Source organism: Festucalex cinctus, chromosome 1, assembly GCF_051991245.1.
Source record: "Festucalex cinctus isolate MCC-2025b chromosome 1, RoL_Fcin_1.0, whole genome shotgun sequence".
In the NCBI taxonomy this organism is placed as follows: domain Eukaryota; kingdom Metazoa; phylum Chordata; class Actinopteri; order Syngnathiformes; family Syngnathidae; genus Festucalex; species Festucalex cinctus.
In genome coordinates this window covers 4,501,035-4,514,011 of record NC_135411.1, presented here as the reverse complement: position 1 = coordinate 4,514,011, position 12,977 = coordinate 4,501,035, and the positions used below count along the sequence as shown (strand labels likewise).

At 40.3% G+C, this 12,977-nt stretch overlaps 1 protein-coding gene across 3 annotated transcripts; it reads right to left on the bottom strand.

Annotated features, from left to right (window-relative positions):
- Positions 1–10,122, bottom strand: LOC144007122 (uncharacterized). Of its 3 annotated transcripts, none has more exons than XM_077506468.1 (3): positions 9,694–10,122; positions 379–4,350; positions 1–219 (listed from the first exon to the last, which is right to left on the bottom strand). In XM_077506468.1, exons 1-2 carry the CDS (start codon positions 9,815–9,817, stop codon positions 2,621–2,623), a joined length of 1,854 nt encoding a protein of 617 aa, XP_077362594.1. In that variant the 5' UTR covers positions 9,818–10,122; the 3' UTR covers positions 1–219; positions 379–2,620. The 3 variants fall into 3 exon arrangements, with proteins under 3 accessions (XP_077362594.1, XP_077362602.1, XP_077362612.1); XM_077506476.1 differs by having other exon boundaries at positions 1–1,071; positions 1,360–4,350; XM_077506486.1 differs by having other exon boundaries at positions 1–532; positions 1,360–4,350.
- Positions 10,123–12,977: the final 2,855 nt, after the last annotated feature.

Genomic DNA, 12,977 nt, shown 5'->3' with positions numbered 1-12,977 from the left:
AAATCACATTTATTTTGTGACATCAATTTATGCAGTTGCTGCAGCGTCTGTGAATGTTGTAATCTGAATAAAAACCAATGAGTTCGCCTCTTTTTCCATGTCCCCAGAACCCTCTATATTCTTTAAATATAGAATTGCATTGGATGCAAGGGGTGAGGCAATAGGGGATCCTGTACATCTTTTTGAAATCGGGTGAAAATGCACTCCAGTTGACGACACCTGGTAGATAGACAGTCAAGTCATCTTATGTATATAGTGCTTTCAAACAGCCTTAGCTGTCAGATAGATAGACAGACAGACAGAATTTTTTTTTTGTGTGTCCACCCATCCATTATCTTAACCACTTAACCTCATGATCCCCACTCCCTCACAACTTACTGTCTAGCCACTGAAAATGTGCTTCCCTACGAAATGATTCTTATCTGATGATCATCCAGAATCGGGTGCATGTCAGGGCCAGCACGTGGATTGCGCCTTCGCCATCATTGAGGACAGCAAGAATCAGGATGGATCGTAAAATCTCCTCTGGTAGCTGTGAACATAACCGCATAAACTAAAAATAGACTTGTCTTCATCATCAATATGATCATCATTATCTTCTTGGAACAAGAGAAGTGCAATGAAGAATTCCTTATCAGCATGTTTTTGTAGCTTTCACATAATTTGTTTATATTGTATAAATGTCAGAGCCACATGATTCTCTGATAAAGATGCAATATTAAAGTCTCTACTCTGTGTAGTTCTGTTTGACTAGCCAGTGAGTGTATATCATCAGTTCATAACTGTGCTTCACCTCCAAAGTGTAAAATACATAAATAAGAATTGTTGCATGCATGCCTGACAGATGGAAGCGACCACTCTCTCTGCAGAAGGCTTCTTGACCTTGGTTGCTGACGTCGGACGTTCCTCCTTAAGTTCAAGGGAATGGGATTAATTATATGTTTTGGACATGTATACACTACAATGACAATTTGCATAGATTAATTGGGGTTTGGAAAATTCTGTCCATTATTCTTACCTTGGCATTCTCATCTATTTTCCTCTTTCTGGAAATGCGAGCCAGCCTTATTTCTGTGCATTAGGTTAGAAAAAGCTTTTCAAATTTGAAAGGTCTTTCTTTAAAAGTCTGTGTCATTTGTTTAATTGTAATTTTCTATATAGAGTACTAGTGGCATCCATTACTTGGCATCAGTATCAGTGAGTACTTTTTAGGTTGTAGCGAAATGTATTCATCATTCATAAAACTAACAATACATTCTTTTTCATATTTATAAAAATTGCTTACCATGGCAACTAAGAAAGAATTGCCATATTGACAAAATTTAAATTGATTATAGTGGTCTTCAAACTACAACATACCTTCATGACAAACTGCCGTCTTATCTTGAGTTTGCAGATGTGCCACAACATATGCAAACTCTCCACCTTTGGCACAAATGCTGCATCTGTATCGGTTCAAGCCTTCCAAAATGGGTGCTGGTAGGTGTCCATCTTTATAGACGGTTCGATGAAGCTGAGTGCAAATTAGAACACATTTTATTTGTATAAATCTTTTGTCATCCGACTGTAGAATTGGCCAATTACAATCCAAAAACATACCAACAGAAATAGAAAAAACTGGACTCATGTAAAGATTTCTTAACGTTCATGCCACAACAGAGTAAAATTATGTTATTATTCAAATCCCATCGATACATTAATGGTAATTAATTACGTAGCTACGCTATACAGGCCTATCTGCTGCAAATATGTGACGTATTGGGCTTACACCATTTTGCATTACGTACAGCGTCACGGTGGATTCCCCATTTGCAAGTTACTACTTTTAGGTCAGCATATTGTACGGTACACAGGTTCAAACTATTGTTCCATGCGAAATAACAATTGGAATTCAACGAGAGAGATATGGAAGAAAAACATTGTGTTCCACTAAATCATTTCAATTCATTTTTCAAACTTTCTGTGCGGGAAACGAACTTTTCTTTAGCGACCTATGTGCTAATGTTCATTAAATAAAATACATGTCCACTTACTTTCTGCTCCCGACTCGTCATTTTACAAATTATTTCGTGTCGTCCCCGGGAACTTTTTGAGAACTAAGAGGTTGTGATAATGGATGGAATAATTTCGTTTCGTAGTTCTCGTGGCGACCGCTCGCTGCAGAGAAGTTGAGAACAACACTACTGGATCACGACAGCAGCGTCACTTTCCGTCAATCAAGAGCATAGGGGCGTTCCGTTCCGTTCCGTGGGCGTTCCGTTCCCAGTCTGCGGTCTGCAATCAGACTCGCGATCAGTTGCGTTATTTTTTTGACACACTAATTTGTGCATAATTAATTAACCTAAAATAATGTGTTCAACAACAGCCTTTTAATATGTATATAAGGCAAACTACATATGAACGGACATTTACATATACAGATGACAGATTATAGCCGTCAGTTATAATCTGCAGCCACTTGTCAGGTTGATGTTACGTTTTCAAAACAAACTCAATTTCAAAATAGGCAAAGACACAACACACGATACAAGTACACAGAATAATCATTCATTTAGCGGTAGAAATTTCTGCACCATTTTAAACGTCAATTCCTAAATGAGATCATATCAAGCTTCATTCATCAACCGCTTTTCTCACCAGCACACTTGTGCCTCTCAGCGTTGCCCTTTGTTGGGAATCTTTGACCACAAACTGAGCAAGCAAAAGGCTTCTCTCCAGTGTGGGTTCTTGTGTGGATTTTTAAGTATCCCTTGGAAGAAAAATTTTGACCACAAACCAAGCAAGCAAAGGGCTTCTCTCCAGTGTGGACTCTTGTGTGGATTTTTAAGTATCCCTTGGAAGAAAAATTTTGACCACAAACCAAGCAAGCAAAGAGCTTCTCTCCAGTGTGGGTTCCTGTGTGGATTTTTAAGTTTCCCTTGTGAGCAAAATTTCGACCACAAACTGAGCAAGCAAAAGGCTTCTCTCCAGTGTGGGTTCTTGTGTGTATTTTTAAGTGTACCCTCTGAGCAAATTTTTGACCACAAACCAAGCAAGCAAAGGGCTTCTCTCCAGTGTGGATTCGCGTGTGGATTTTTAAGTGTACCCTCTGAGCAAATTTTTGACCACAAACCAAGCAAGCAAAGGGCTTCTCTCCAGTGTGGGTTCTTGTGTGGATTTTTAAGCTTCCCTTGTAAGCAAAATTTCGACCACAAACTGAGCAAGCAAAAGGCTTCTCTCCAGTGTGGGTTCTTGTGTGTATTTTTAATTTTTCCTTTTCAGGAAATTTCTTACCACAGACCGAGCAAGCAAAGGGCTTCTCTCCAGTGTGGGTTCTTGTGTGTCTTTTTAATTTTTCCTTTTCACGAAATTTCTTACCACAAACTGAGCAGGCAAAGGGCTTCTCTCCAGTGTGGGTTCTTGTGTGTATTTTTAAGTATCCCTTGTAAGAAAATTTTTTACCACAAACCAAGCAAGCAAAGGGCTTCTCTCCAGTGTGGGTTCTTGTGTGTATTTTTAAATTTTCCTTTTCACGAAATTTCTTACCACAAACTGAGCAGGCAAAGGGCTTCTCTCCAGTGTGGGTTCTTGTGTGTATTTTTAAGTATCCCTTGAAAGCAAATTTTTGACCACAAACCAAGCAAGCAAAGGGCTTCTCTCCAGTGTGGGTTCTTGTGTGTATTTTTAAATTTTCCTTTTCACGAAATTTCTTACCACAAACTGAGCAGGCAAAGGGCTTCTCTCCAGTGTGGGTTCTTGTGTGTGTTTTTAAGTGTTCCCTCTGAGCAAAATTTTGACCACAAACTGAGCAAGCAAAAGGCTTCTCTCCGGTGTGGGTTCGCGTGTGCGTTGTTAAAGTTTCCTTCCTAGAGAAACTTCGACCACAAACTGTGCAAGCAAAGGGTTTATGACCAGTGTGGCCCATCGCGTGTCTTCTCAATTGAGACTTGGAACCAAAGGTTTTTCCACACTGAGAAGATTTCCACCGTTTGCCATCAGTGTGACATGTCACATCATCGTCACACTGTTCATCGTCAGCAGTGTGAGCAGCGTGTGACGTGTCTTCACCATCTGACATAAGAGCTAACCGGCTGTCATCATTTGTCATTTGTTGTCTGCTTGGAGACTCCGCCCCTTTGTTCTCTTCATATTGACGTTCATCTTCAGTCTTCAAATGGACACCAGTCACGGGCAACCCTGTGAAGTGCTCCTCCTCTTCAATGTATGGTGGCAGCTGCTCCTCTTTTTTGATGTTGGGAGGCTGTTGCTGCTGCTCTTCTTTAACTTGCAGAGGCTCCAAGTCCTCCTCCTGTTTCACGCCAGGGAACTCTGGCTCCTGCCGCTCAGGAAAAATATATTTTTCACCGACATCTGCGAGACACAAGATACACATGGTTTGGTAAAGTTAATTTATTGTGATGTTATGTATTTTATATTGAAGTTTATCACATGGGCCACATGAGTGAATGAATAACAAATCTATACACAAGTATTTTTTTTTTTTTACTTTTAAACATTTTTTTTTAAACTCAACAAGTGAGTCACATCCTTTCAGGGCAATTCCCAAATGATTCCACAAATTAACACCTAACAGATACACACCTTTGCTTAATATTTGTTCTTGTTTTTTTTTTGTTTTTATAGACATGTGCACCCCTTATATCAAAAGGACTGTGTCTAATTTGGTGCTAATTTAAACTCAACCAAGTCATAAAATTTCATTGTATTTAATTTAATAAATAATCGATGTGTTGATTCAGTATATTTTGATTAATTAATAATTCTTATAGCTCTCTTTTGCAATTTGAATACAGAGTTGGTGTTTGTTTTATTTGCATTTGCCCAGATTTTCACACAATAGGTCAGATATTGTAAGAATAATGAACTGTATAATGTATATAATGAGTTCATGTTCAGGACATCCTTAGTTTTATAGAGTATCCCTATGATTTTTCACATTTTCTTTTTAACATTTTCTATGTGTGGCTTCCAAAATAATTCATCATCAATAACTACTACAAGGAATTTGTTTTCATACGCCCTTTCTATTTCAATTGAATTAACTTGGGCTGGGTTCAAAATATTGATATATCGATATCGTATAGATACGCCTTTTCATATCCCAATATCGATACATAAAGCCATGTATAGATATATCGACCCCGCCCCCAACACACACACACAACACATTCAACACACACAAACAAATCCTGGAAATTTGAATCGATACCCAGCCCTAGAATTCACCATAAATTCATCCATCCATCCATCCATCCATCTTCCTCCGCTTATCCGAGGTCGGGTCGCGGGGGCGGCAGCTTTAGGAGGGAAACCCAGACCTCCCTCTCCCCAGCCACTTCAACCAGCTCATCCGGCGGGATCCAAAGGCATTCCCAGGCCAGCCGGGAGACATAGTCTCTCCAGCGTGTCCTGGGTCGTCCCCGGGGCCTCCCGCCGGTGGGACATGCCCGGAAGACCTCCCCAGGGAGGCGTCCAGGAGGCATCCGAACCAGATGCCCGAGCCACCTCAGCTGGCTCCTCTCAACGCGGAGGAGCAGACTCCGAGTCCCTCCCGGATGACCGAGCTTCTCACCCTATCTCTAAGGGAGAGCCCGGACACCCTGCGGAGGAAACTCATTTCGGCCGCTTGTATCCGGGATCTCGTTCTTTTGGTCACGACCAGTGGCGCTCCTGCCATTAGGCAGATTAGGCAGATGCTAGGGGCGCTCGTGAGCAAAAGGACGACAGGGAAAGGAGAATGTATTCATTTTTTTTACTTTTATCAGTCACGTAAACGTGCGCCTTCTGTTCAAGTAAAGCATGGCTTGCCAGCCAACCACATACATCCTTTCAAATTTGGCTTTGATTGACATCTACGGCTAGCCAATGGTAATCGGGATTGGGGGGGGTGACGCGCGCTCCGGAGACGCGGATTAGCCAAATCTACTTCCGCGTTAGATAGTGGTGCACGTTCGCCGGCCGGCACTGACCCAATGACTGAGCAGTGAGCAAACGCCAAACCTCGATCCAGGATGACACAGTTGACATGGTTGGGAATCCTGCGTTCACTGGTCCACTAAACAACGTTCACAAGTGAGTGGCAAACTTTTGTTTTGATTAATCAAGCCACACAGCACGGACAAATTGTAGCAATACACAGTATGCGGTTAACAGACCCACGCAGTCACACATACACAACAAATACTTTGGAGTATAAAATTATTTATCACTAAAGCATAGTTGCAGTACAATGTAAGTTGAATCCTCTTTTCTTTTCTTTTTTTTATTGCCAAGTTTGTCACGGTTGATGACTGTCGATAAGTTATAATAATAATAATAATAATAATAATAATAATAATAATAATAATAATAATAATAATAACAATAATAAACAGCACTTTACACATCCTTATGGATTGATCTTTTTCACTGAACCCATATGTCGTTTCTGTATATTATCGACATATCTCAACTCAATCTTTTTTTATAAAGCCCTTTAAAACATCCATTGCTGCATACAAAGTGCATGGAATAGAAATCAGTCTCGCAGTGGACACAAGTGAAAGAAAATAACACAAAATAAAATTAATTATAGTAAATATAAGTAGGTAAGTATAAAAGCAAAAAAATAATAATTAAAAAAATATATAAGATGTAGTGAAGTGAATAAGTAAATATAACTATAAATAAAATAACACAAATTACAGAAGGCACCATAAAACACTGAAATGATGCGAAGTTTCATGCTGAGTCAAAGACCAAAGAATAAAGATGTCTGGCAAAAATGATCCGAAATGTTATCCATATCGTACAGCCCTAAATCCAAAAAGCAAATGAAGGCAACTGCTAGCTAATCTCAGATAGAAGGGGCTGGGTCACAGTCATTCCGCCGCTTTTGCAGTTGTCACAATGCCACTGTTCAACCTGAACAACATTAGATTTAGGTTGATGAAGTGTGCTCCCCCAAAAAAGGTAATGCCCCCCCTGCACTTTCTTTCTGGTGACAGGTCTGGCTCTTTAGTTAAGAAAATGAAATGAAAATGCTAGTAAGCTGTCCTGGCTCAAACCTTCAAAAAAAAAACAAAAAAAAAAGGAAAAAAAAAACTGATCACGGTCAGATTCTCAGGTGGATGTGCAGGCTGATACAGCACGGACGTCATAAATTAACTGGGCTGCTCATGCTGTAGCGAAAAGTGAAGCTGGCGGCGGCCATCTTGTGTTGCCAAACCTACAGTAAGTTGACTTTTCAGCAGCATTTTTTCCACGTTATTTTCTTCCTCTACAGCGAAAATACCACTGTGACGTACGGTTCTACCATTAAGTATAAAATAACTGTGGGAAATGCTCTAAATGTAAATATTTTGTGGTTGGTCTAATAATTTGAGTGGGGGTCGTGTTTGTGGTTGGTCTAATAAGTTGTGCACGCGCTGGGAGGGGGGGCACTACCAGAAATCCTGCCTAGGGTGCCAAGTTGCTTAGGAACGCCACTGGTCATGACCCACAGCTCGTGACCATAAGTGAGGGTCGGAACGTAGGTCGACTGGTAAATCGAGAGCTTCTCCTTTTGGCTCAGCTCTTTCGTCACCAAGACGGACCAATACAGAGTCCGCATTACTGCAGACGCTGCACCGATCCACCTGTCGATCTCCCGTTCCATCATGCCCTCACTCGTGAACAAGACCCCAAGATACTTGAACTCCTCCACTTGGGGGAGGATCTCATCCCCGACCCGGAGAGGACACGCCACCCTTTTCCGATTGAGGACCATGGTCTCGGATTTGGAGGTGCGGATCCTCATCCCAACCGCTTCACACTCGGCTGCGAACCGCTCCAGTGAGAGTTGGAGATCCCAGCCTGAAGAAGCCAACAGCACCACATCATCTGCAAAGAGCAGAGATGCAATGCTGAGGCCACCAAACCGGATCCCCTCCACGCCTCGGCTGCGCCTAGAAATTCTGTCCATAAAAATTATGAACAGAATCTGTGACAAAGGGCAACCTTGGCGGAGTCCAACCCTCACCGGAAACGAATCCGACTTACTGCCGGCAATGCGGACTAAACAGGGACCGAACCGCCCGTATCGGGGGCCCCGGTACCCCGTACTCCCGAAGCACCTCCCACAGGACTCCCCGAGGGACACGGTCGAACGCCTTCTCCAAATCCACAAAACACATGTGGACTGGTTGAGCGAACTCCCACGCACCCTCAAGGATCCTGCTGAGGGTGTAGAGCTGGTCCACTGTTCCACGGCCAGGACGAAAACCGCACCGCTCCTCCTGAATCCGAGATTCGACCTCCCGACGGACCCTCCTCTCCAGCACCCCTGAATAGACCTTACCAGGGAGGCTGAGGAGTGTGATCCCTCTATAGTTGGAACACACCCTCCGGTCCCCCTTCTTAAAAAGGGGGACCACCACCCCGGCCTGCCAATCCAGAGGCACTGTTTTCACCATAATTTATATTAGAATATTAGAGATGAAAACACAAATTTCAGAAAACGGGTTGCTCATTGGTTGAATTGATTTTTGATTATTAAAAGTTAACATTTGCCCCAAAAAAAAAAAAAAAAAAAAAATGTCTACTGGGAATATATAGAAATATGGTTGACGTATTGTAACTTGTTCAACCATCTTTCATTGTGCAAAAAAAATAAATATGCAAAAAAAAATAATGCAAAAATGTTGCGGAGTCAAGGTGTGAGACTAGGGTCAACACAGCATACATTTTGATCAACATGACATCAGCAACTAATATTGTAGGAAACAAGAGAAAATTGTACATATTCATTTGCATACAGCCTTAAAAAAAAAAAAAGACCTCCGCTTATTTTTAACATTTTTTTTTTCTCATTATCTGTAAATTTCAGCTTCTTAGCTCAATAGCTTCCAGGCCATGTGACCTATTGACCCCAAACCAATGCAGCATCATAGTGCCATGTCTGATAGATGATGCACACCTTTTATTTTATTTTATTTTTTTCATTTTAGACTTCCACTTATTTTCTGCTTAATAGCTTCTAGGTCAGATGACCTATTGACCCCAAATTAGTTCTGCCTCAAAGTGGCATGTCTGCTCGATGACACACACCTATTTTCTTCTCAATTTCAACCTTTCCTTCATTTTAAATTACCGTTAACTTAATACTGTACATATCAATGTTATTGCTCAATATCACCCCACAAGAGTGCATTCCCAGTGAAATTTGAATTGGTACTGTTATTGTGAAACAGCTTTTAAACTGTTAATAATAATAATAATAATAATAATAATAATAATAATAAAACCAAGCATACTTTAAACTGCGTTTGAATTCAATTTTATTTTTGAAAACCGATCTTTTATTTTGAAAACCCAATGTTGTTCTCGGTCACATTCTCCGCGCCAGCGTCTCTTCGAGCACACTACCGTAAATCCTAGAAAAGGGCGAACAGAAAAAAATGAAGTGCGGCTGACTTGACCGCGTAAAAAGAAAAGGCGGCTGACTTGACCGCGTAAAAAGAAAAGACGGCTGACTTGACCGCGTAAAAAGAAAAGGCGGCTAGCTTTACCTCAGTTGTAGTTCTGCTAAATCCAATTCGTATCGACTGAGAAATGTACCAAACCGACTGAAGAAAAAAAAAACTGTGTATCGTAACAAAGTGACCCGGTGAAGAGTCCTTACAGAAATAAAAACGTACATATGGTTGAAAAGTGTCGATGAAACAAGTGACAAACCTGCTCTGTTCAACACAACTCGAGGCTGCTTGTAAACGGCGTCCAGCAGTTGACGTTGTCGCTCGTTGTCCTCCTGTGCTCCACAAAGCTCCTCTTCGTACTTGACTTTCGCCATTGTGAACATCTTCACACGATATTCACGACACTTTACGCTCACGATTGACGTCTGCTGAGCCAATTTGGCGATAGCAAACGCGTCTCGTTTTTTGGCGCCTAGCAAGCTAAGCTAAGCTAAACTAAGCTAAGCTAAGCTAAGCTAAGACAAGACAAAATAAAGAGGGCCGAGAGATACGATTGAACCAGACACGAAACGTAGCAATTATGTTTGACTTCAATAAAGTAGTGACGGGGCAAAGTGTCGATGTGTCAGTTCGTTCCGTACGAATTCGTGTTGAATTATTTTTATCGTGAAGCCGAGCGTAAACGCGTCGTGCCTGGAATGGAGTCGCTCTTCTGCTACCACGTGAAATCTACGGCAATTACAGTTGGTCAAATCTCATGTCACGAAAATGTTAATATTTAATTTTACTTAAAACAAATAATAAAAAAAAAAAGCTAATAAAATTATACGTTTAATTCTAGATTCATTTGGATAATAAAAAATAAATAGACCTTTAAACTGCACTCGGACGAATAAGAAGAAACATGTTTATCTCCTGTACATACGAGTAGCCCAGTTTAGTTTTTATTTTTTAAATCTCTATTCACTCAATCAGTATACAAAATATTGGGGGGGAAATAATACAATCATTGTATACACTATAAACAATTAGAACATAGAACATGCCAGGAAAGTTAAAACATACAAAAGCTAAACCAAATAAAATCAATAGTATAACTGAAAGAAAAGAAAATAGTTTGATACAAAATCATATAAATAAATAATAAGTTTGCAATAGTTATATGTTTTTACAGCTTTTGGACACAGACAACTAGGGGTGTGAATTGCCTAGTACCTGACGATTCGATTCGTATCACGATTCACAGGTCACGATTCGATTCGATACCGATTAATCCCGATACGAATTTATAAGTCGATTGTTGCGATTTTTTTTCATTCAAATTTAGAAAATACTAATCAGTAAGCTTGTAGAGTGTAAGATTTATATGAAAATGTATTATTTATTTATCTGAAATTTCAGTCTTATAGAGGTTGTAATCTGTTTCATGTTTGAACAGCATTAAAATAAAATATTAAGGCTTAATGTTCCGTTCATATAACATTCTTCCATGCTCAAGGTGTGAATCCTAAAAAAAAAAAAAAAAAAAAAAAAAAAAAAAAAAAAACAATTCTGCCGATTATTGAATCGATTCGAGAATCGCGCGATGTAGTATCGCGATATATCGCCGAATCGATTTTTTTTAACACCCCTACAGACAACCATCCATCCATCCATTTTGTTGACCGCTTATTCCTCACAAGGGTCGCGGGGGCTGCTGGCGCCTATCTCAGCTGGCTCTGGGCAGTAGGCGGGGGACACCCTGGACTGGTTGCCAACCAATCGCAGCACAGACAACCAGACAATGACAAAAAATAATTTCTCATGGATACAAAAAAAAAATCAATAAAGGATTGTTTCTTATGTGTAAATTTAGACTTATGAATGTAAAACTTCGCTAGAATAATCATAAGATTTATCAAATGAAAATGTGTATCGACATTATTATCAAATTCAAATATACCAAAATAAGACATGCTTCCAAAGTAAGGAGAAATCTGGATAAATGTGGATTCTAATGAATTGTGATAATGTACCCCAGAATTATTAGTAGCACAGTTTTTTTTAAAACATCCTTGCTGTTTTACCTCAGACTGTAAATCTGTAAATCCACCCAAGAGTCTCTGGTCTTTTTGTTTCTTTTTTTTTTTTTTTTTTTTAAGATTTGAGCCAGGAAAAGTTCTAGTCGAGTGCCGGCAAATTCTATGCACTATTGACGACACTTTTTCTTTTCTTGCTCGGCCGAATATCGCTGCCAAAAGTCAGGTGAGTTGTATCCGTAATTGACCTTTCGCAAACTCCGCCCCCCCAAAAGCATTGACCAATCACACATTTAGCAACCGTTGCTATGTAAGCATAGTCCGTCAAGCTTTACTCAGCTCTCGATGACGTCCATAGTCTGATTGATTTTATTTGATGGCTTACGAGACTGCTAACCACCATAAAACTTTACGGAAGAAGAGTGACAACCATTAACAAGCTCCGGACCTCCAAAATGATGAAGCGGTGTGCCTACGGAGTATGTAAATCGGACTGTGCTAAGGTAAGACTATGCTAACTCTATCGGGCTAACTAGCTAGCTGTAGTGTAGTTTGCTTTCGGGGCAATAACAAAACGATATCAAAGTTATTGTAGTTACTATTAATGAATAAAATATATTACTAGAATGTCACTGCCATCTAAGTTAAGCTTGTTCAGTCAGTGGTTAATGTTAGTTTAATGTCTTCTGTTAGCTTTTGCATTCGTCTAAATGTTGCGAGCTAACGTTAACACAAAGCTTCGTCAAGTTTGGCAAACTTAAGCGTCCTAATAAGTGCCCCGAGCTTATCTTGTTTTCATTTTTCATGCAGCATTTTGTGAACGGACACCCGTCTCCGGAGTATCCCAACCAGCCATATAACCTGAACTACATCCATGGCTAGGGTGACATAAATATTTTTTTATGATGGACAAAGAATAACAATGACTGATCTGATGCTTTCAAAGACAAAAAACCCCCACTAATGTTTAGCTAGCTATAAACACCGAAGTTTAGCTAACTTGCTGACCTAACAGTAATCCTCATATTTTAACAATACTAGACTAATATAAGTAAGAAAACTTACCCGGCAGTACAAGAGCACGACTGGTCCATAATGCTGTGCTGGTTGCATCTGAAGTATAGGTCATGGGGTTTTCTCAGATTTAGCGTGCGTCCTGTATGTTTCCCCTTCGCTGGCTAATTTAATATTATGACTATAACCCTCCACTGCATATTGTAAACCTTTTTGCCTCGATCTGGAGGATATTGCACTGGTATTGCTCCAAAAGAAATCACTAATACACGCCGGTGTAAGTCTTCCCGTCACGGCTTGTGCTGTCGGAGGCACCAAGCTTGACGGACTATGCTTACATAGCAACGGTTGCTAAATGTGTGATTGGTCAATGCTCGTTTGGGGGGGCGGAGTTTGCGAAAGGTCAATTACGGATACAACTTACCTGACTTTTGGCAGCGATATTCGGCCGAGCAAGAAAAGAAAAAGTGTAGTCAATAGTGCATAGAATTTGCCGGCACTCGACTAGAAC

What these genes read in the sequence shown, in the direction of transcription:
- LOC144007122 (XM_077506468.1), bottom strand. Translation starts at nt 9,817, where the DNA reads ATGTTCACAATGGCGAAAGTCAAGTACGAAGAGGAGCTTTGTGGAGCA. An exon ending in AGTTGTGTTGAACAGAGCAG is followed by an intron (nt 4,351 to 9,693) that starts GTTTGTCACTTG and finishes TGTGTCTCGCAG; the next exon opens with ATGTCGGTGAAAAATATATT.